We start from the raw sequence: 24,091 nt of genomic DNA on the forward strand, positions 1-24,091 counted from the left end.
AATAGCTTCCGCCTCTGAGCTCAGGGAGAAGGTTCCATACGTTTCTAGCAATCCTTTCGCTCGCCCGCTCCTAGACGGTCCGGCCCCTTCAGCTTGGCCTGGGGTCATGCTGAGGAATTCAGGGTAATTTGAACCCATGAGATCCAAAATCAACCTGAACAGGGGGAGTGGGTCACTCTTGTATTGTCCAATTAAAAAAAAAAAACAGATCACAACAGGAAAGAGCTACTGTTTATTGGGCAACGCCCACGTGCCAGGCACTCTGAGATATTTTACAGATATTATTTAATGTCATCCTTACCACAACCCTGTGAGGTAGGTGTTAGTATCCCCATTATACAGATGAGGAAACTGAGGTTTTGAGCAGTGATTCATTTGCTTGGAGTCACCCAGCTCGCAAGTAGTAAGGGTGGAATTTGAGATGGGCTGAACCCAAGGCTGAGTTTGCAACGTTGTGAAGTAAGTACAGTTTGTTGTTATGTCTCCTTCAGGTGCCTCATGGCCCCCTGTTCCTTTCAACAACCGCCCCCCCCCCGCCCCCCCCCGCCCCTGCTCCCGGCATAGGGTCTGAAACTCCTGCCCACAGAAAAGGTTTGTGTTCTCCTTCCCTGTTGGGCCTGCATTTCACTTGGGGTAAAGCCTCTCACAGAGGCACGAAGCTAAAATGGTGCAGTTTCAGAAAGGGCCCTGGTTGGGAAGGAGCTGCAGGCCACACCCCTCCCTGTTGTCTTGCCATCAAGCTGTCCCTGGACTTGGCAGAGGTGTGGGTTGTTCTGGTTCTGCCCATCCTTTTTCAGGCTCCTTTTCTCAACTTTGGGGAATCACAGAGGGGCCAGAGACCTCACTCGGCTGAACGAAATTATGAAACTGGCTCCTGGAGAACTTGGCGTCCAGCGTGCTGGGAGCCGGGCGGTTCCCTGCATTAACTCCAACAGTGCATCCTGCACATGCAGAACTCGGCGTGCACATGCTTGTTTGCACACGATGCACTTCTGTAACTCCTCTGCTGGAGTGCTTCTCATGCCTTGGTGCTCCGATGGGAGCTCAGTCCCAGCAGGGGCCCAGCCTCCTCCTTCTGCTGGTTCCTCCAGGGTACCCGCCTGGGGCTGGGCTACAGGGTGCGTAACGCTGCTGGCTGTGGGAGTGATGGCTGAAGATACGAGGTGGGGACAGGGGCAGGAGGAAGCCCCAGGCCCGCCCTGTTCTCTGCTCAGGACTCCCACTGCACGGTCAGGGCCAGGCCTCTGAAAAGAGAGTCCAGTTCCGTGGGTGACTCCAGTTCCAGGGCCTGAGGGCCTGGGGTCTTGCCCTCCATCTCCGACACTGGACCCTCCTCACTGGGACACACGAGGGACTCCAGCAGGCCCCACCTGGGACCCTCATCCATGGGGGAACATGGGAGGGAAGGAGTTTGCAAAGGGAGGGACACAGGGTGGCCCTCGATCTGGACAGAGGAGAGGAGAGGCAGCCGGCCCTTGAGGTAGACTGGGGTCCCTGGTTCTCCCTTGCATTTAACCTTAGAGTCAGGTGCTCTGTCCGTGTGAACCTCCAGATGCTGGCAGAAGGATTTTTCTTCTTGGGGGTCCTCCATCGCCAAGGAGGTCACCCCCTGCAGAGAAAGGCCACCTGGGACGCAGCCTCCAGCTGGTGCCTCTTTCTGGAGCTGACCTTCAGTTCTGAGGTGTTTGGGACCAGGCAGTGTCAGAGGTGGAGAGTCTGTGCCAGAACCTTCCAGGCATAGCCCATAGGAAGGAGGGCAGCTGTCCGGCGCGGCCTGAGGGGTGTAGGAAAGAGGCTGGACCTCAGGGACGGCCTGTGGAGTGTAGAAGGGGGCTTTAGCTTCTGGGGTTACCTGAGGTGCATAGGACAGGGGTCTGCCCTCAGGGGCAGCCTGGGGGGCATAGGACACTGGAGGGAGTGTCTGGTGAGGTGGCCCTCCAGAGGGCCGGAGGATGGAGAGGTCCGGCTGCCCGAGGTAGGCCATCTCAGACAGGCTGTGCAGCGGTGGGGCTCTTGGGGGCTCCCTGGGCCCAGGGACCTTGACTTGGGAGTACTGGACAGGCTGGGCCAGGCTGCTGGGGCCGCTGAGGTCAAAGACGGGGATCAGGACGTGCTCCTGGATGAACCGCAGAGGCTGGAAGGTCAGTACGTGCTGGATGTTCTGTGTAGGGAGAAGAGCCCACGTGTTAGTGTGTGTTCGGAGCTTCCTGAGGCTGTGGCAGGTGCCTCGGTCCTCTGTGCGGTCCTCCCCGGGGCGGGGGCGGAGGGGAAGGGGCAGACCACCAGGGGCTTTTAGATGAGTAAGCCCCTAAGTGCTGGGGCCTCCGTGAAGGGACAGGGCTCCCAGCCTGTTGGCTGATGGCCACGTCTAATGTCTGAGTTATGGAGGGAGAGAGGTGAGGCTGTGGCTTCTCTATGAGGATGGCGGCCTTGGATTTGGGGTCACCCTGGGGGATGCCTTCAGGGTGGTCAGCTGTTCCTCAGCTCCTTGGGCCCCAGGGGCCTAATGTAGAGAGAAAAATGGAAAAGAATGGGGGATGGGGGAGGCCTAGATAGTTCTACAGGAAATGGCTCATCTGGCTTTTGACTGGGACGGGTGGATGGGCTGCGTTGACTCCTCCAGCCCCAGACTATCCAGCACTGCTGCTTCAGCAAAGACGTGGTACCAGTGGCCAGACTCAGGCTGCTGATGGGACTTGTATGGTTTGCTAGGGCTGAATTTTTATTTTTATTTATTTTTAATTTATTTTTTGCTTTTTAGGGCCGCACCTGCCCTATGGAAGTTCCCAGGCTACGGGTTGAATTGGAGCTGCAGCTGCGGGCATACGCCACAGACGCAGCAAGGCAAGATCCAGATGGGAGCTGCATCTATGACCTATGCTGCACTTGCAGCAATGTCAGATCCTTAACCCACTGAGCGAGACCAGGGATCAAACTCCCGTCCTTATGGATGCTAGTTGGGTTCTTAACCCACTGAGCCACAGTGGGAACTCAGGGCTAAGTCTTTAAAAATTAGTTGCCATGATTTGAAAAGTGGGAGGATGCACGTTCCAGTCTGAAATTCTGACCTCTCTTGAAAAAAGGTGAAAATGTGGCAACACTGGGCTGGTAGTACCTGAGCTGCTGGTTCAGACGGGGTGTGCTTACCGCCGCCCCCATGAAAGCCACATGGGTTTTCTACTCCACACCTCTCTTCCAGATCACCTAGCGCTCTTTAGGATCACCCCAGGAGCTACCAGCCATGTCTTTAGGTTGGCGGGAGAAATGAGGGAGAGGCGGGGTCCCTGGGCCTGCCCTCCCCCAGGCCTCCCCCTCTGGCCCCGGGGGTCCCTGCTCACCAGGGAGTTGGGAGGCGGCGGCGGCTTGGTGATGTATCTGTAGCCCAGGTAGCAGAGCCCAGCGACGAGGAAGCCCATAGAGAACAGGACGGCGCCGGAGAAGGAGTAGGTCCACGTGCGATCTGGGTGAGCAAGAGGCCAGAGCAGGGAGCATGAGGTTGCAAGCGTGGGGGCTGCAAACTCAGGCCTCCCCCCGACCCCCACCCCACCTCTCGGGCCAGGCCTGGGAAGGCCTCTCCTAGCCCCAATGCTTGCAGGGCCGGGACGAGGGCATAAAGGGAGGGCCACACACCCTGCGTCTAGATAGTCAGAATCTGTAAATCACGGTTTTACATTAAGCAAAAGAAGTTCTGTGCTGTCACCTTGATAAAAGCACTTTTCATAACTAGCTCGAAGGCCAGGTTTGAGCTTTGATTCTTGGCCTCCTTAGGGTACTGTGCTGAGAGCTAGAGGGGCAGGGAGGGTGTCCGCGGGCCCATAGGGGCCTCCCACACAAGGATATGGGCTCATGGCCAAGTTTATCCATGTCCACTACAAATATCCACCCCTTGGCCGCTGGCCGCCCTGTGGGCCGAGGGCCTGCACACCAACAGAGAGTCTGACTTCGGGAAAGACCCACAGAAGAGATCTACTTAGACTGGACACAGGCTCTGGTCATTGGTATAGGGAATTTCAGGGGTCACAGGTTCCAGAGGTATCTGCCCTCTTGGACCTAAGGATTCTTCATCTTGTCGGGCGGGCCATGGCCAGAGCAGGGCTCAGACAAGGGCCCCTCTTGCCTGGGTCTAAGGTCGGTCCTGGTTGGGGGTGGGGGGAGAAGCAAAGGGAGGGGAGAGCTGACAGTGGGAGGGGCCTGTCCTCCCCACCTCTCCACCCAGGTATGAGCTGGGTACCAGGAAGACCTCTCTCAAGAGGGAGCCTGGGGAGGCACCATGCTTTTTAAAACAGAAGGAGAGGACAGCCAAGGGCTTCAGTGCCGTGCCTCCTCCCTGTGGTCCTGCATATTTGGGGTGCATGGGTGCAGCCAATTCTGGGCATGTCACACTTCCTGTCACCAACCCAAGTGGGACTGGAGAGGGGCTTGGTAAGAAAGAAGTAATGGACAAGATTTATCTTGAGAGGGTCGCAAATCATAGATACACTCCCAGCTCAGTGCCTGTGAAGTTGGTTTCCTTTTTCTAGCTCTCCTGTTGCCAAGTTCTATTCTGGTCTTTATGTGGCTCTTTCCCCAGCAAGGACATGCCCCATGCAAGTGGCCAGGGCTGGCTGTTCCACCAGGCATATCTTCCTATGAAAACCAACACACAGAGACCCGGGTGGAGAAGCCCGTCTCTTGCGGGCTCTTGGGGAAACTGATGAATTGTGTTTCCAAACAAAGCTGAGGACCTGAACCTACCCGATGGTGCTTTCGCCAAGCTGCGGTTATACCCTCGGGCTCACCCTCTAGCAGCCGCCTCGCTACTGCTCATCACAACGGAAGTCACCTACTGACGTCATTAATCTAAACACGATGACTAAGGGGCAGACTGAGTTTCCAAATCCATCCAATCCAGTGCTCTCCATTTCATCCTCTAAACTTACAGCATTACAACATTTCTATCTCTATGAAAATAAACGCTAATAAAAACATCATGACGCTTACGAAGAGAGTCGAGTTTCAGTGTGCTATGGGAAGGGAGCACGGGACACCATCTTACCAAGCCAATGACTCAAAACGATTTCTATAGTAGCGCAGTGGTGAGAAGGTGTTCTCTGCCATCAGGTCTAGTTCTATCCCTCACCATCTGTGCAATCTTGGGAAAGTTACTTAACCACTTTGAACTTCAGTTTTCCCAGTGGATTGAAGATGCTTCATGGGTTGTTCATGTGTCTGGTCCCTGGTCGACACTTCAGAAATGCTGTTATAAACACTGTTATTTTTATTTGACTACGGAAGGTATTGAGGGATCTTTTTTATTGTTTCTGCTCTCCATCTGCATCTGAGTTAATATTAAGGTGAATTTGCTTTGCCAGGATACACAGCTTGCCAGAGAGAGGAAATTCAGACATAGGCTGGAGGGTGGAGGTTAAACATTTGCTGGGATAACCTACCAGCTAACTCATTTATGGGATAAGCAAAGATTGACTTTAATAATATACTAATAACCCTTCTGTAGTTTTTCAGAGCACTGTCAAGCCTCACCTTGGTTACAGGGGGGAAAGCACAGAGTCAAGGTTGGAATTCAGGAGTCCCACTTCCCTCCGGCTTCGGCTGAACTTACCTGGCAGGGTCTTCACCCGGCACATGTAGGGGGCGCTCTCCTTGGACCAGGTGGGGACAAAAATCACAATGGTCCCAAGGAACTCCGTGTCAGGGGTCAGGCCAATGAACTCGAATTCTCTCTGCTTCCCTCCAAGGTGCTGAATTTGACAGAGAACCCAGAGTAACATCTTTTACACACCAGCTCCGTATGGAGCCCAAGCGCACCCCCTTAACCTCTGCCTGGGTTATTGCACTGAGTCAAATGGTACCACCAGCTGCCCAAACCACAAACTGGTAGAAGTCAGTCTCCAGTCCTCCATTTCCATTCCCCTACCTTCCGCTTTCTCCCCAAGCCCAGTCAGTTGCAACCTCTGTGTGCTTTCACTCGGAACACTGTCTGGTACATAGTAAGCACTCTATAAATATTAGTTGCTGTTTTTATCACCGCCATCACCACCATCACTATCACCAGCATCACCACCATACCATCGTCATCACCACCACCACCACCATGCCATCATCACCACCACCACCATACCACTACCATCATCACCATACTGTCACCATTACCACCACTACCACCATACCATCACCATCACCACCACCAGCATCACCAGCATCACCACCATTTCTACCACTACCACCACCACCATCACCACCACCACCTCACCGTTCTCCTCTCATCATATCATTCACAATGTCCAAGATGCATCCCAAAATTTTTAGACATATATAAAAACGAGAAAAAAAAATATAATCCATATTCAGGAAGAGAAACAGTCAATGGTGACCTGCCCCAAGGTGACCAAAATGTCGGTAGACGATGATTTTATAACTGCTGGTATAACTACGCTCAAGGAAGATAAATAAAATGTGCTCATAATGAATGAATGCCTAGGAATTCTCCGTAGCATAGAGAAGCTAAAAATTAGAAACTTTAGAACTGAAAAATAATTTAAAAAAAAATCCCCACTGAATGGTCTAAACATCAGATTGGAGAGGACCGAACAGCCAGAGAACATGAAAACAGATCAGTAGAAGAGAGATAATTAGAACGTGGTGATGGTTGGGCAACTCTCTGAATATACCAAAAACCACTGAATCCTACACTTTCGAATTGTATGATGTATGAATTACATCTCAATTTTTTTTTGTCTTTTGTCTTTTTTTTTGTTGTTGTGGTTGTTGCTATTTCTTGGGCCGCTCCTGCGGCATATGGAGGTTCCCAGGCTAGGGGTTGAATCGGAGCTGTAGCCACCGGCCTACGCCAGAGCCACAGCAACGCGGGATCCGAGCCGCGTCTGCAACCTACACCACAGCTCACGGCAACGCCGGATCGTCAACCCACTGAGCAAGGGCAGGGACCGAACCCGCAACCTCATGGTTCCTAGTCAGATTCGTTAACCACTGCGCCACGACGGGAACTCCACATCTCAATTTTTAAAAAGGGAAAAACTGTCAGAATGTTGTCTGCCAGAGGTACGCTTGAAATATAAAGGCACAGATAGGGTGAACACAAATGGAAGTGAAAAGATATGCCATGCCAGTTATAAGAAGGCTGGAGTTTATTAACAGCAGATAAGGTAGAGTTCCATAAAAACAGTTCCTGGAGATAAAAAGGGACATTTCATAATGATAAATGGAGACACAACAGTCATAAATGTGATCATAGATTTTCCAATATGCACAGACTTAAAGGGGAAAATAGACAAACCCACAATCAAAGCTGGAGATTGTAATCCTCTCAGCAATTAAAAGAACAATAGGCCTCCCCCAAATCAGGAAAGACACAGAAGATCTGAATAGCTCTATTATCCACCTTTATCTAATGAATATTTATAAAGCACTCCACCACACACCTGCACCATATTCTTTTCAGGTGCACATGGAGCCTTCACCAAGATAGGCCATATGTCGGGCCATCAAACAAGTCCCCTTAAAGGACTGAAATCATACAGAATATGTCCTCTGACCACAAACTGACTTAAACTGTAAATCCATAATAATAAAATATTCAGTAAAACCACAAATATTTACCAAAAATTAGTTGTGATAAGGACTCTCCCTGCTCGGTAATCTCTAACCACTCCCTCTCCCCCGACTACTGAAATAAAGATTCCTCCACCCACCCTCCTGTCCAAACCTCGGAGCTGACAGCTCCTCTCTCCTCCACTCCACCCCACACAACTCTCTTATTTTCCTCTACCGAGAGCTGTTTGAATTCTTGTTTTAACTCTCTCTCCGTCCATTAGATGATAAGATCCTTGAGTGCAGGAATTATGGATTAGTGGCACAGGGGAAAACACTACCTATTTTATTTTCTGAATATAAAAAGAAATAACTTGCATATCATTTGACAATTTATGTCCTCACCTTCCACCTTTCATTATTATTGATCTTAAGACACTGCCTGTGTCCAAAAAGTGGATACTCCCTAAAAAGTGGAGACCCAGCAAAAAGAATCACTGAAGTAGCAGTTGATTCCAGCATTTTCCAAAGTGGAAACCTGAGGATGTTAATAGAAATTAATTGTTCCCGGGATGTTAGAAGTCATTAAGGCAAGGAAGAAAAACACATATGTAATGCAAGATAAAAGGCATTTCTCTGAACAAATAAATGTGAGAGAAGTGGTATTAAATGAATCAAAATGAGAGTCTTGACTTTGCAGGACTTGTCAGAAGCTTTAGCACATGATTGTATATGTGAATCTATAAGAGGGATGCTGTGGATGAATTTTGGGAAATGCTAATTTATATAATACATCTCCTTTCTACTTAGAGTCATATGGGAGGGAAATGGGTTTTCAAGGCAGGGAAGGACCAAGGTGGCATGTATATTTACCATTTGGTAGGTGTCATTGATGTGCAGCTCGATGCGGTAGAACAGGTCCTGAAAGATGTCTTCCAGGGTTAGCTGGTGGCCATTCCCTGCGCGTATGGGCGTGTAGATGGGATGGACTATCATCTGGATGGATCTCACCTTGGGGATGCAGGTCACATCAGGTGGTTTGATGATAGCTTGGAAAAGGGAGAGATAAAAAGTTGGAATCAGCCAGGAGTGTCTTGAAGCTGCCTTGGACCATGGCTTCCCCTCTTCCCAGCCCAGCCCCAGCCCCAGCTGTGCTTCTGAAAGCACTAGCTAATTAAATGGGTGAGAAGAGAAAAATTCTGCAAGCGACTGGTGTTTGGGTGTAAGACTGGCAAAAAGGGTGACCAAGAGTGAATGGGGAGAGCCCAGGGAGAGGGGCCTGGTCCCCTACGTTGGTCACGCGCTGCCCCGGCCTCCATACATTCCCACCTTGAGTCTTCCTAGAGCACCTTGCCCTCTCGTCTATTGGCAATGACAACTTTGGGACTGGATGATTGGGCTACATATCCTAAACGATGTGTGAGGTGCCCAACCTCCTCGACTTAGCCTCAAAGTCAGCCCCAAGACTTAATCTCTCTCAAGACGGAATTTTCCAAATAGCCCAATGACCTTTACTGGTTTACAGGCCCCTTTGGGAATGGAAGGGGGTGTTCATGGAAGAACGCCATGGCTCTTCTCTCCCCCCAAATGTACATTCACAAAAACCTTGCACTCAATTTCAGGGATTCATGAACCTCACTCCCCTATAAGCTAATTTATAAAAAGTCCTCAAGGATCCATTGACCTCAAAGATAAACAAAAAAAATCTGAGCTGGAAGAATGTTCATGTCAGTGTTGTTTATAAAATTGAAAAACTGAGTTAAATGTCTTCCAAAAGGGAATTAGGGAAGTCAGTCAGGATACTTCCATGGAATGGATCGTTTTTGCAGCTGAAAAATATCACACTGTGGAAAAATATTTAATGACATGGGCGAATGTTCGTGATACCATTACATGGAAAGCAACCAGCCAACCAGACCACAAACGAGTAGATACGGTTGCCAGTAATTGCAATTTCAGTGTTCAGATTATTTGGGCCTATTTTTATTTTCCTTTGCATATTTCTGTATTTTCCAAATTTTCTACAATAAACATGCCTTAACTGAACAAGCTGAGAAAAAGCATAACTTGTTTAACTTCATTATTTATTTTCTTAAAAATAATCATGTGGCTGTTCAGTTAGTGAACATCATCCCCTGCTTAACTTGCTTGGAGAGTTTGGCAGCCCATCCACCCACCCATCCATCCATCCATCTTTCATCACTTACGTATTGAGCACCTCCTATTGGCCAGATGCTATGATAAGGGTTGGGAATACAATGGATTCCACGCCCACGCATGCCCTCGCCTTTCAGTGGGGCAGGTGGATGATCCATGTGCAAGCAAACACAGTGACTGCAGATTGTGATCTGAGCTCTGAAGACAGCGAAGAATTCATTGGGACAGAGACTAGCAGGCGGGGACCTAGGGCGATGGGGTTGTTGCGGCTGGGGGGAGGAGGATCGCTTGGGAGGTGATGCTGAAGATGAGACAAGACTACGGATTGCAAAAGCGTCAAAGTGGGGGTGGGGTTTGAGTTAGGAGGCAAGATACAGGTGGGTACGGGGGAGAAGCAAGATGAAGGTGGCCTGAACGAGGGAGGTCGGGATGGAGATGGAGAAAGATGAACAGCCTCACCAGGGAGGCTGTCTAGTCAGGGCACCTTCCCTAAAAGCCACAGCCCTAATGGGCCCAGGGAAGCAGAGCGCTTCTGGGGCCTCCACCCACTGCAGAGGTGAAGAGGCCATTCTCCTCCCACCCCCGAGCAATGAGGGGCTCCCACTCACTGTGCTGCAGTGAGCTGAACCGGTCTGTCATCTTGGTGGCTGACCGGCCTCCTGGGTCGATGGCGGTGACCCGGGCGTAGTAGAGCTCGGTGAGGTTCCCCGTCTCCAAGGTCAGGTTGCAGGATTTCCGTGTGATCCGCTGGCAGCCCTCCTTCGCCAACCACTCTCTCTCTCCGTACCTGTGGGCGAGGGAGGGGCCGGAGCACAGCTTTAATGAACAGACTTGGCACCAGGCCTGGGGTTTATTAATAGTGATAAGGATGTTGACTATTTACTTAGCACTTGTGTCCCAGGCCCTTTATGTGGCCGGTCTGTTAGTCCTCACAAAGGGAGTCCTGCATTATCCTCCCTCCTTTTCAAGTAATGGAGCTGAGGCTTAAGGAAGTAAAGGTAGCCCAGGTGTTTGAAACCTGGGTGCGAGGAGCCAGGATTTGAACCCGGCCTTTCGGAGTTCCCACTCTGGTGGCCCCATTTACAAATGAGGGGCTTGGGGCTCCAAGAGGCCAAGTGACTTGCCACAGGATGAAGGGACAGCAGGAATGGAACCCAGGTTTGCAGACTCCTGAACTCATGCCACCCTCGTCCCCTGCTGGGAAGGGCAACGAGCAGGAGCGAGGAGGGGCAGGGGCTGCAAGGGTCGGGCATGGCTCTTTGTTGACCTAGTCTCACCAAAGTTATACAGCAGTGATTGGGTGCTTGTTCTTTGCCAGGCACAAGTGCTAATAGCCAAACAACTCTATGAGGAAAGTGCTATTGCTATGGTCATTTTACGGATGGAGAGATGGAGGCTTGGTGAGGCTACCCAACTGTCCAGGGTCACGGGGTGAGAGCTGGTGTGCAGGCCTGGGGGGTCTGCCCCCAGAGTCTGTACTCGTTAGCCAGGACGTGAACCTCCCTCTGCAGAAGAAACATAAAGGAGCAAAGTGGCATCTGGCGGAGGGCTTCTCTGTGACACCACCAGTCCAAGTGTGGCACGGGGGGACATATATGGAAGAAGGTGGGTCATTTTTGGAGGGGTGCGTTTCAGAGCAGGGTTGAAAGAGGTTGTACTGGAGTTGCCCCTGTGGCTCAGTGGGTTAAGAATCTGACTGCAGTGGCTTGGGTTGCTGCGGAGGTGCGGGTTCAATCCCTGGCCTGGCACAGTGGGGAGAAGGATCTTGCTGCGCTGCAGCTGTGGCGTAAGTCACAACTGTGGCTCGGATTCCATCCCTGGCCCGGGAACTTCCATATGCCGAAGATGTGGCGGTAAAAGTCAAAAAAAAGAAAGAAAGAGGCAGTGTTGGCGGGAAGCCTACGTCTTATACTGGACACTGTAGATGGTGTCTGGGGAGCTGTCTGGCCGGCTGTCCCACGTCAGGATGTTTTCGAAGTTGCTGGACTGGAATTTCACGTGTTGGAGAAGATCTGAGGTGTCCTCGGGGACGTGAGCTGTGAGAAGTGAGAACAGGCTGAGCAGGCGGGTGCAGAGACCCCTCCCCCAGCCCTCTAACAAGCTGCCCACTGAAGGAACAGCTAGCACCCACTCCCCAGAGACTGCAGACTGACCAGCCCTGCTCCCCTTCGCTTCTCCCCCTCCCTTTGTTTATTGAGCTCTGACTTGCATTCCCTAAGATTCACCATTTGAAAACACACAATTCAGGGGTTTCCTAATACATTCACAAATTCCATAAGATTCACCATTTGAAAACACACAATTCAGGGGTTTCCTAATACATTCACAAAGTTGTGTAACTGTTATCACCATCTGGCTCCAGAACGTTTTCCTCACCCCTAAAGAATCCTTGGATCCATGAGCGGTCACTCCCCCTTGCTCCACTCCTCCACCCCAGGCAACCAATAATCTGCTCTCTGTCTCTATGGATTTGCCTATTTGGACATTTCCTATAAGAGCGTCTTCTAATACGTGGCCTTTTGTGTTTGCTTCTTTCACTCAGCTTCATGTTTTCAAGGCTCATCCATTTCAGAGCACGAATCTGTGCTCATTGCCTTCCTATGGCTGAATACTATTCCATCATGTGGATAGAACACACGGTTTATTCTCTCTTCAGTTGATGGACATTTGGGTTGTTTCCACTTTTTGGCTATTTTGAATAAGGCTGCTGTGAACATTTGTGTACTTTTTTTTTTTTTTTTTTTTAGGGCTGTACCTGTGGCATATGGAATTTCCGGGCTAGGGGTTGAATTGGAGCTGCAGCTAAGGACTATGCCAAAGCCACAGCAACACCAGATCCGAGTTGCATCTGTGACCTACACCACAGCTTGAGGCAGCACTGGATCCTTAACCCACTGAGCACCAGGGATTGAACACACATCCTCAGAGACGACATCATGACATGCTGAGCCACAATGGGAACACCTGTACCCATATAAATGGACATATATTTTCAGTTCTCTTGGTATTCAGCTAGGAGTGGGACTGCTGGGTCAGATGGTGATTCTATGCTGAACTTTTTGAAGACCGCCAAATTGTTTGCCAAACTGTTCTCCAAAGCAGCTGCACCATCACACGTACCCACCAGCGATGTTTGTGCAATTATTCCATTTCCTTGTCAACACCTGCTATTGTTTTCTCATTCGTGTCCCAACACCCTCTGAAGTTAGTGTCCCCATCAATGGAATATTTTAGAGATCTTCAACTAAATGTTGAAAGTCTAAGAAGTAACTTGCCCAACTACAGTTCAAAAATATGCATGCACCCCTCTGTTCAGAGCAGCACTACTCACAATAGCCAAGACATGGAAACAACCCAAATGTCTGTCAACAGATGAATGGATTAAGAAGATGTGGTACATATGCACAATGGAATATACTTGGCCATAAAAAAGAATGAAGTAATGCCATTTGCAGCAACATGGATGCAACTAGAGTTTCTCATAATAAGTGAAGAGAAAGACATACCGTATGATATCACTTATATGTGGAATCTAAAATATGGCACAAATGAACCTATATACAAAACAGAAACAGACTCACAGACATAGAAAACAGACTTGTGGTTGGCAAGGGGGAGGATGAGGGAGTAGGATGGCCTGGAAGTTTGGGGTTAGTAGATGCAAACTATTACTTTTAAAATAGGTAAGCAATGAGGTCTTACTGTAAAGCACAGGGAACTATATTCAGTCTCTTGGGATAGACAATGATGGAAGATAATATAAGAAAGGGAATATATTTACATATACATGTATATATATATGTATATATATGACTAGGTCACTTAGCTGTATAGCAAATATGGACAGAATATTGTAAATCAACTACACTTTAATTAAAAAATGAAAAAAAAAAAAGAGGAAACGCTGAGTTCCTGTTGTGGCTCAGTGCTAAGGAACCTGAATAGTATCCATGAGGATGCTGATTCTATCACTGGCCTTGCTCAGTGGGTTAAGGATCCAGCATTGCTGTGAGCTGTGGTGTAGATCCCAGATGCAGTTCGGATCTGGCATTGCTGTGGCTGTGGTGAAGGTGGGCAGATGCAGTTCCGATTCGACCCCTAGCCCGGGAACTTCCATGTGCTGCAGGTGAGGCCCTAAAAAGACAAAAAAAAAAAAAAAAAGCCACAAATTATCCAATGGCAAATTGAATAAATGACTATAAATGGCATTGATTAAAAAAGAAAAGAAAAGAAAAAAGTAACTAGTCCAGAGTCAGTAGTTTCAAACAAAGATGGAGAAGATGTTGGTGAATTCCTGCCTCTCTGCTGGTCGAACCAATCCCTGCCCAGCCACCACATGCCTTCTGAGAAGGGCAAAGGCACCTTCTGCAGTCACATTGGGGGAGAGTAATACGTGAGGACACATGTGGGCACATGTGACCTTGCAGAAGCTGTTGAAGCAACTCGAACTTCAATATCTTCATCTCTGAAATAAGAATCATTGGACTTATCTAAAGATAAGCAATAATGACCACAGCAGCTGACATGCATGTGATGGATGCCAAGTGCTGGCACTGGACTAAATCTCCTCGTCAAGTCCTCCTGACCACCTGATGAGGCAGGTGCTATCATGACCCCCATTTTATAGAGGAGAAAAACTGAGGCTCAGAGAGGCAGCTTGCAATATGCAGCACAGCGCTAGACTGCATGTGGGGTGGATGCAATGGGGCCAGGAAAAGGCAGCAAAGGCCAGAGCCCCAAGAAGAGGACCCGGGGGAGAGCACTGCCCCTAAAGCAAATGTCACTGGAAACGAGAGCCCTTGACTTGCAAATCTCTTCTGTCAGCCTCCAAGCTTGGTCTGAGGAAAGGAAGAGAGGGCTGGCACCGAGTGAGCTCAGAGGGCCTGGCAGGCTGGGGTGGGAAGCCAACAGGTGCAGACCCAGTTGAGTCAAGGCCTTCAGGCTGTGTGTGTACAGGTGTCTTTGATGTGTTGGGTACCCCCCTCCCCACCCATCCCATGACCGTGACTTCCAGCAGGTCTAGAAAGTGAGGGAGTGAAGAGTTATTTACTTCTCTGCTCTGAGTCCACAGACTGCGCTTTTGCAAAAGGGGTCCATGGGCCTGGGAGGCATTTGTCGGGGAGGGAAGTATATCAAGACAGCCCGACCCTGCAGTGCACCCACTGGCTAAATCTATGGCCACGCTCCTCTTTAATTCTGGGTTGGTCAGACCCAGAGGCTGCAGAAACCTTTGTGTCCCAGGCTTCTTGGGGGCCCCAGGATGGAGCCTGGGGTGTGGGGAAGGGAAGAAGGGGGAGCTCTTACTGCTTCTAGCCAATGTGATGGATATGCTGCTGCGCTCCAAGTGGTGGTATCTTGTTTGCATCTGAGTCTGGGCAGAGTGGGGACCTTTCTGGAGGGAGGGGTACTGGATTCAGGGCTGAGTCTTAAGTTGAGGGAGGGAGTCCAGTTGAGGTCAGAATTCAGTGGCAGCTTTGAGTGAGGGGGTGAGGTTAAGGGCAGGGGAGAGGGTGGGATTTGAGAGAAGGCCAGGTGTGTCTGGGGGTAGGCTTGGTTAGGCTCTGCAGCGGGAGGGTTCCTGGTTGGGGTCAGTATCCTGGGTGGGCTATGTGGGTTTGGAGGAGGCAGGTGGCCGAGGCTGGGACAGGCTCGAGAGGTAAAGGACCCAGGCTGGGTGGAGGTTGGCCCCATTCTTCAAGAGGTATTTGAAGCTGGCTCCCTGAAGGTGGGTGGGTAGACAGTGGCTGGCCCCCCTCTTTTCGGGGGTGTTGACAGCTAACAAGATTTCCCCTCTCCTCCTACCCACTCATTCCTCTTCCTCTAATCCATCACCAGTTCCTCAGCCTGCGTTGCCTCTGCACTTCCTGGGTGAAAGTCTACATTGTGAAATCCTGGAGAGACACGTATTGCCTAGAGACAGACAGCCTGGGGGACTTGATCAAAAGAGGTTTTTCTCATTTGTTTGGAAAAACAATTCTATGTCAATGAGATGGGGAGCTAAGGACACACAAACCAACAAGCAAAAATAACTTGACATGCTCAAGAATCAGCCCAACGATGCTGGGGCTGAAAGGACCTGGGTCTCTGCAGCAATCTTACTGATATTAACAATCTCCTGAGGGCTGTTTCCCTGAGTCCCCCATGGTAAAGGGCTGAGAACCTCTAAATCTCCAACCAGAATGGGTGGGGGGTCTGAAGGGACATGACTTGGGGTCTCTCGGGGGATGCATCAAGTCCCCCTAGCTCATCACAAGTCCAGTGTGGTGAGAATGCCCCGTTTGCTGGCAAGTGGAGGAGAGGCTGGAAGCCCAAGGATCCAGTCAGCACTCATGGGGCACAGCAGTGGAGGGGGCCAGGAAGCTCCGGGCCTCTACAGCCTCCATCCTGCACTTGAGCAAGAAGGGGCCTTGCAGAGGTCAGCCCGCCCCCTTCTTCAGTCAGGACTATGCTTTCCCTTCCCAAGAAAGTTCCTTGAAATTTATTAAACACCCCAGGGAGCACATAGACTGTCTAGAATCTCATGGCTTGATCTGGAACTTCTCCATAAGGATACATCCAAAACCTACTTTATTGGATTAGAAAACTACGTCCTTTAGTCCTGTTTTCAAAGGAGCTCTGGGGGTTTTAAGATCTATTGATGCAACAGACCTGGCCACTCTGGGAGAAAGCGCTCTTTTAGGTCCAGCATGAGGGGCTGGAGGAGGTTGTCATAGGGACATGGAAGGAGGCAAGGGCTGGACTCAAGCTCTGTCCATCTTGTCCCTCCCCATGACAGGCAAGTGCCAGCCAGAAGCAGAGGCACAGAGGTACAGCATCTATCAGAAAGATTTGAGGGGTTCAAGGATGTCCATTTCCCTCAAGCTACTTCTCCATCCACTGGGGTAAGGGGATCCATACCCCCAGGTCAGACAGGTGGTTACATCCCCAAAGTCTTGAGGGCCACTTGAGTTTCTGGGAGAACCTGGGGTCTGAGGGACCTTCTCATCCTCCCCAGCAAGCTAAGTTCGTATCTACCTCTCCAGAGAAACTTGGCACCCAGTTCAGCCCAGCAGAGAAGAAACTGAAACTGGTTATGCTGGAGCTGGATGGGGTTTCAGGGGAGACGACCCCAGATCACTGGCTCACAGGTAGGGGGCAGGTCTGAGCACAGGGCGATGGACACTCACCGACCAGGGATCCCACCGCCAGGAAGGTCAGTAGCGTCCTCATGAGGGCCGGGCACAGAGCCCTCATATGGTCTCCACTCTGGACTGAGCACAGAGGGAGGGTTGGGAAGCTTTGGCGCCTTGGCAGCTGGCTCCACCCAGGCACAGGGGCGGGGAAAGGAGAGAAGGTGGAACCTGAGTGGTGCGGAGCTGGGTACAAAGGTACCTGGCCTGGGTGCTTCGGAATTCCAGGTCCTGGGCGGGATCCAAGGGAGTTCCCTTCTTAGTTGTAGAGAACAGCATCAGTGACAGGTCGGCTTGTTTATCTGGTCTGGTGGCTGATTCATCCCAAGACTCTTTAATGCTTTATTAGGGAGCTGAGAGGCAGAACAGGCAAAAATAATCCGTGATGTATGGCCTTATCAGAGAGCAATTTGGCACTTTGGTATCAAAAGCCTACAACCCACTAATTCCTTTTGCCGCATTCTGGGAGTTCCATTCTCAGGGATTCACCTTAGGGAAAACAACTGGAGCAAATAAGGAGCAGAAAATATGTTCTAGAATGTTCCTGGTGGCAGAGGGAAAGCTGGACCCCTTGGCTTTGTTCTGGCAAGAGGAGATACGGGGGGTGGGGGGGTCTGCTGCCCTTCCTCCTGTCCTGAAGCAGGTCTGCCATGCTGGTTGGTGAGCCTGGGGACAGACTTCCTCCTAGAGAGGCTGCTGAAGGTGAGAAGCCCAGGCACTCCTACCTCGAGCCTTTGGGGTCTGGGACCTTCAGTCCATTAGAAAAAGAAAAGATCTCAAACTTTAGTGACTCCTCCTACTGTGCTAGAGATGGGGGAACATTCAGGAATGGGACTCTAGTTTGGAACAATGAAGATTTGAACTGCCCACTCACGCTGTCCTGACATGTAGAGCTGTATCTACAGGGATAGCATGAACTCCACCGGGATGGGTGTTTAGGGAATGATTTTCCCCCTTCTCTCTGAGCCTCAAGAGAAAGTTGAAGGGGCCTGGACTCTGGTTAGGGTGGACAGGATCAGAGATCTCTGCCTCCTGGGAGAGGTGGCTGGCCCCAGTCACACAACAGCAAGCGGAGACCTGGCTCTGTGAAGCGGGGCTAGAGAGGCCTTGGCTTTAGGAGGTAGTAAGTTGTGATATCGAGGGATTTATATTTAAGTTTTTCTTTTCTCTGTTGTAAACTGTTATCAGTTTGCTCTGCGCATCTGGTAAACTTTGATGAGACAGCCAAATTTGAGCTGTGCTTTGGGGAAATTAAAGTATGGTTTGTGCCAGACCTTTCTTGTTAATTGCAGGAAACTACATTTCCCAGAATCCTTTGTCAAGGCTTCCTGATAGGCTCAGCCAATGGGAGACACTGGAGGAAGACTGTCCAGCTGGTGGAGAAAAGTCAGGGTATTGCCCTCCTCTTCCTCTACTTTGATTGGCATCCCACACATCAACTGGGTCTCTTCCAGAGCTTCAGCTGCTTCCAGCCAGGCAGCTGCCGCCATCTTTCTGATGGGTGGTCTGGCTTCTGATAACAGCATCTCACGTTTCCCCTTTGGCTCAAAGGAGGGAGCAGTTTCCTGCTGTAGTGAATCTTGGGGCTGCTTCCCAGTCCCTGATTGGACTCTCAGCTCTTCCATCACTTGGGTAAACAACCCTCTTGTACTAAAGTACCTTAGTGTGAAAGATGCAAGAAGTTTCTGGATGTGGGGCCTTAGATGACTTTAGGGACAAGGGGGTGTGGGGAGATCACGGCAAAAGAAACAGGTTACAAACGCCAAGAAAGACCCATAAGGAGAGTGATCTTGGCTGGCGGTCCAAGAGGACACACAGCAACCCCACAATCTGTGGAACGTGAATTCTTCCTGGGGAATCTCAGAAGCATCTGGAAGGAACCTATGAAAGGATTAGGCCCCTCATGGTTATGATGGACTACGACTGTGGGATTATTAATGAGAAGGAAGACACCTAGATCGTTAAAGAACTTGGGAACAGCCAGACATCATTACTAATAGCAAAAAAAAAAAAAAAAAAAGAAAGAAAGAAAAAAATTAAAACGAGGACAGCATCCATGTCTGGCAATAGGGGTTTGGTTAAATGCATGGTGGTATGTCCACCCAATGCAAGGTGAACACAGCCTTCAAAATAACACTGGAGAAAACGATTTTGTGGCTTGGGAAAAATTCACCATAATTTGTCAAATGAAAATAGCATGGCGCAAACTATGTGCTGTACCAGCCTCATTAAAACACATACACAGGAAGAGAAAAAAAGTCTTGGACAGATACATGTGCAAATATTCATGGAGTTGTTTCTGGGTGGTAGAGACTCACAGATATTTTAATATTCCTTCCTTTGCTCATTGGAGTTTTCTGAAATTCTTATAGAAAATGTATTGCTTTATATTTAGGAAGAGTAAAGTCATTGCCCAAAACAAGAAGACGCGGAAGAAATGCCTTTGTCGGGGCTGGACCTATTTCTGGGAAGGCCATTCCTTCTCCCTTCCCCGAAGTCCCCCTTCTTCGAAGCTGGTTGGGATGGTGTCCCCTCCAGCAAGGTGCTCATGACAACAGCAGCCCACCAGGGTTTCACTTTAAAAAGTCCTTCTAGAGCTCTGGTCTGCTGTGCACTTAGTGTTGTCCAATATTATCCAGATGGAGGTGGGGGCCAGGTGAGGTGCTAGCGTCGTTTGCAAATATCAGAGGAGGGGCTGTGGCACAGAGGAGGGTCAAGCCCCTTTTTGTGTAACTCCCTCTGAACAGGAGAACCAGGGGGACAGTCAGAGGACATATTAAGGAGGCAAATTTCTTTTGATTTAAGGAAAGAGCGCTCCCTGCGAAGGTGTGGCTGACTTTAGGGTGGGCTGCCCGCTGTTGCTGGGGGGATTCCGTGGGAGACTGTGACCACTGGCAGATGATCCCTAGATAATGTCTGTCTCCAGGTCTCTAAAATTCAATGATTTTTTGTCTCCCCAGCGAGGGAGAAAATGTTCTGAGTGCAAAGAGCACCCCTTGTATTTCTCTCTACCCTCCACGTGGTTGAACACAGACCAGCTGCCCAACATTGACTTACAGAACTGACCTTTAGGCAGCAGATCAACCTTGATTGACCTTGCTAATTCTCTGGCTCAGATTGCCAGAAAAACGTGCGTGTTTCCTCTCTGATAAATTTTTCCTATGCCCCTTGCCTTGTCTTGCCTCTGAGCCTTTGTACAAACTGTACCCGCTGCCCAGAGCGCCATTTCCACCCCTTTCCCTCATCTTCAGACCACGTCTCCAACTCTCTTCCGCCAGGAAGCCTTCCATTCATTCATGAGCAGCTCTCCTTGGTGAGTTAAGAGCCACAGCTCTGATCTCCGCGGCCCCACCCTAGCGTGCCTCTCACCACATTATTCGTTTCCCTCTTTAGGGGACGAAGCATGTAACTTGCATTCAGGAGGAGCTGGCACAGAGCAGATACCCGGGGATACTTGCTGAATGAATGAGTGGGCTGGGGGGAACCGGCCAGGGCTTCAGTATTGGCTGGGGAACACCCCTAAGCTGTAGAAAAAGCATTTCCTAAAATGACAAATATTCAGGAATGTGACCTGCTCCTGTCCTTTCTCTGAATACCCAGAGATGCCGGAATCTGTTCTAGAGCAGTGAGAACATTCCGAAGGCCACAGTAGGGTGTGCTTTGGGGGAAGGGAATGCCGTTTCCATGGCTGGTGACTCGGCTGTGAGAGAGTCTGAAGGGGTCCCTGATCATGCGTGGATGGGAGAAGCCAGGGATAAAGCCTTGACAACTCACTCCAGAGCCTTTTCTTTCTTCCTTTTTAAAAAATTTTTTTGGCCACACTTGTGGCATATGGAAGTTCCTGGGTCAGGGATTGAATGAACCTGTGTCGGAGCAGCGACCCAAGCCTCTGCATTGACAATGCCAGGTCCTTAACCCGCTGGGCCACCAGGGAACTCCCCCAGAGGCTCTTCTTAAAGAAAAGCCTGAGAGTTGTCAGATTTGCTTTGGAGGGCATCGGACTCTAAGCCTGGCTGTGTCAGTCAGGGACCTTGGTTTAAGTGTTCCAAGGTCAGAAGGCTGGGTCCAGTCCCTGCATGTGACTCCAGGTCGCCTTGAATAGGCCTTGGTCCCTCTCTGAGCCTCGGTTTCTCTGTCTGTAAAGGAGGCTGGGTCTAGAAGTCCTCTGAGGGCCTTTGGAGCTTGAATGGCCCCTGCTTCTATGTCACTTTGGGGTTGGAACCTCTCGCGACATCCCGGAATTCCCTACATGGTTGTTGTCAGTGACATAAGGCAAATTCAGCTCAGCATTCATTGACTCTGCTTAGAATTTCAGCTCTCTCTCAGGGAAGGTGTTCCAGAAGCTTATTACATGCGTATAAGATCATGCTTCCTCATAAAATGATTAAGACCCTCCATCTCATGCCAGGATTGGGGGAACAATTTGTACCCTGGGAGCCCAGAAGTGAACAGAATGTGGGCTTTGGGCAGACAGACTTGGCTTTGAATCCTGGCTCTGCCACTCACCTGCATTGTGCAGGTGGATTCATCTCTCACCCTCAGCTTTCTTGTCTACATATGGGACTAACAGTCTTGACTTTCAGTGATGCTGGGGGGATTATTATTATTTTAATTAATTAATTTCTTTTTATGGTTGCACCTGCGGCACATGGAAGTTCCCAGGCTAGGAGTCAAACTGGAGCTGCAGCTACTGACCCAAGCCACAGCCACAGCAATGCCAGATCCGAGCCGTGTCTGCAACCTAGGCCACAGCTTGCAGCAGCCTGGATCCTTAACCTGCTGAGCGAGGTCAGGGATTGAAACTAAATCCTCATGGGTACTAGTTGGGTTCTTAACCTGCTCAGCCACAACAGGAACACCTTAATTTATTTTTTCGATTGAAGTATAGTTGATTTACAACAATGCTGGGAGGATTAGATAAGCTGATGTCTCTGAACTTTTTCAGAGAAGACCTTCTGTGTGAGTTTCCTCTGTTACAAAGTGCAGAACCAAGGACCAAGTTAAAAACCGTTGCAAAACCCCAGCCTTTTGGGTGTGTGGATGTGGAGATGGCAGGAGGCAGCAATGAGGAGTGATAAGTGTCCCCTTGGAAGTTTGAGTTGGTGGTAGTTGCCGAGGCCACATTCCAGGCATGGGGAAGGTAAGGGCACTGCGTCCTGAAGTTTAGACTCTGAGGCTGGGTTAGAGGTGTTCAGAGGAGAGGCATTCCATGAAAGGGGCTGGAACTCAGCGATGGGAGTTGGAGTGGGGGATTCTGAGCCCCTGTGACAACCTGGCTTCAAGACATCCCTATCGTGCCCAGAGAAGCCAAGGATTGGAGTGGAGTTGGCTATGCCATGTAATGTGCAAGAATGAATGGGACTCTCCCTGGAGGACTCCTGGACAGGGGCCTCCTGCCACCTGCTGAAGGCTTTTTGCTCCTGGACAGTGTACACTGAGGCCTTTCCCTTGGGATTTCTGCCTTCTCCTCCTAAACCGCTTAAAGAGACAGTAGGGGGAAAACAGACTGTTGACAGTTTATGGCAGTCACACCTCTGCATCCCATATCATCGCATGCCAAGGGGTGGGGCTCCCTGCACTGGAACAGGTCTTGGTGCCAATCAGTATCTCTTGAGTAACTGACTCACGGAAATGACTCACTTATTTAGGTAGAACTGTAACTTCTGGTATGTTTTTTTAACACCCCCCCCCCAAACTCTCATCAGTGTAGCCCCACTTTGTACACACAGGAATGAACTCAAGGAAGCTGTAAGCAAGGAGCCATTGCTCAGGTGCTGAGTGATACTGGAAATACTACCTTAGAGCTAGGGAATTAAGCTTTAGTTGTGTCTCCCCCTTCTGCCCCTCCCCTCAACATTTTGCTCACTGAGCAGCACTGATTCCCCCTCAGAGCAGACGCTGGGTTGAGGAAGGACAATCATCCACAGGCGACAGGATCTGGGAAGGAATCTAATACAAGGTTTCTGGCCACTTCGTATGTTAAGTCAGGGACAGCCAGTCCCTTACTGGCTCTAGTTCATTTATCAATTCACTCATCCATCCATCCATTCCTTCATCCATCTGTTTAATACCACGCTTCCACTCTGTGCCAGATACTGGTACTGGAAGGAAAATAATCTCTTCTCAAAGGAGCTCTCCATCACCCCATGCTGCCCACTCTCAGCTGCCCTGAGCTCTGTTCTAGTAAGAACCTGTGCACTTGGCAGCCATGCCATACCACCACTGTCCAGAGGGTGGCAGCAAACAGGCCAAGAGGCGCTCCAGTGGTGAGGAGGGAAGCTCTGCCCTGTTTCCTGGCAAGTCGGTTCAAGTGGCAGAAGTCCTAACCTGACCACAAGCTGTAATACACATGCGATATGAATTGGCAAGGATCGAACAGAAGGCCCTGGAAGTTGGCTTAAAACTAGGATGTAACTCGGCCTTAACGAACCCCACTATTATCTGTGTGGTTTGATCCCTGGCCTCGCTCAGTGGGTTAAGGATCCCGCATTGCCATGAGCTGTGGTGTAGGTCACAGACGAGGCTCAGATCTCCTGTTGTGGCTGTGGTGTAGGCCAGTACCTGCAGCTCCGGTTCAAGCCCTAGCCTGGGAACTTCCATATGCCAAGAGTGTGGCCCTAAAAAGACAAAAAAAAAAAAAAAGAAAGAAAGAAAGAAAAGAAAAGGCAGGATGTAGGGAAGTTGACAGGGCTGCACCTGGGTCTCAGGGGTGGAGCAGAACCAGAGTTTACCATGTTTCATTCCAGCAGCTCATGCGATGGGCCCTACTCTTCTTTCTGGGCTTTCTTGTTCCTTGGATATAGCACCATAGCAAGTCGGAACTTATTTATTCTGGGCCCAGCCAGCCAGGAAGACTTCCGAATTCCAGGGAAAGGAACTTGTTAGATCAGCTCGTACAGGGTCTAGAGCCCTGCCTTGGCATCCGTATTGACGACAATCTGCAAGCGTATCACTGGGCGGTGTGAAAATTAATAAGCAGAAACCTCATTTAAGGTGGAGTCGGGAAGTTCCTGCTGTGGCGCAACAAGACTGGGGGTGTCTCTGCAGTGCCAGGACACAGGTTTTATCCCCAGCCCCGCCACAGTGGGTTGGCGCTCAGATCTGATCCCTGGCCTGGGAAATCCATATGCTTCGGATGGCCAAAAAAGAAAAAAAAAAAAAAGATGGAGCCAGGAGGCCAGAAGGGGGCAATCTCATGCCCCATCACTCACCATGGA

General features: G+C 50.0%; 1 protein-coding gene across 1 annotated transcript; it reads right to left on the reverse strand.

Annotated features, from left to right (window-relative positions):
- Positions 1-219: 219 nt before the first annotated feature.
- Positions 220-16,955, reverse strand: IL22RA1 (interleukin 22 receptor subunit alpha 1). Its single transcript, XM_047790814.1, has 7 exons — positions 16,872-16,955; positions 11,609-11,741; positions 10,314-10,492; positions 8,422-8,597; positions 5,600-5,738; positions 3,339-3,460; positions 220-2,161 (listed from the first exon to the last, which is right to left on the reverse strand). The coding sequence occupies exons 1-7, from the start codon at positions 16,936-16,938 to the stop codon at positions 1,211-1,213; spliced, it is 1,767 nt and encodes a 588-aa protein (XP_047646770.1). The 5' UTR covers positions 16,939-16,955; the 3' UTR covers positions 220-1,210.
- Between the last annotated feature and the right edge of the window lie 7,136 nt (positions 16,956-24,091).

The sequence above is a fragment of the Phacochoerus africanus genome, chromosome 8 (assembly GCF_016906955.1).
Source record: "Phacochoerus africanus isolate WHEZ1 chromosome 8, ROS_Pafr_v1, whole genome shotgun sequence".
NCBI lineage: Eukaryota > Metazoa > Chordata > Mammalia > Artiodactyla > Suidae > Phacochoerus > Phacochoerus africanus.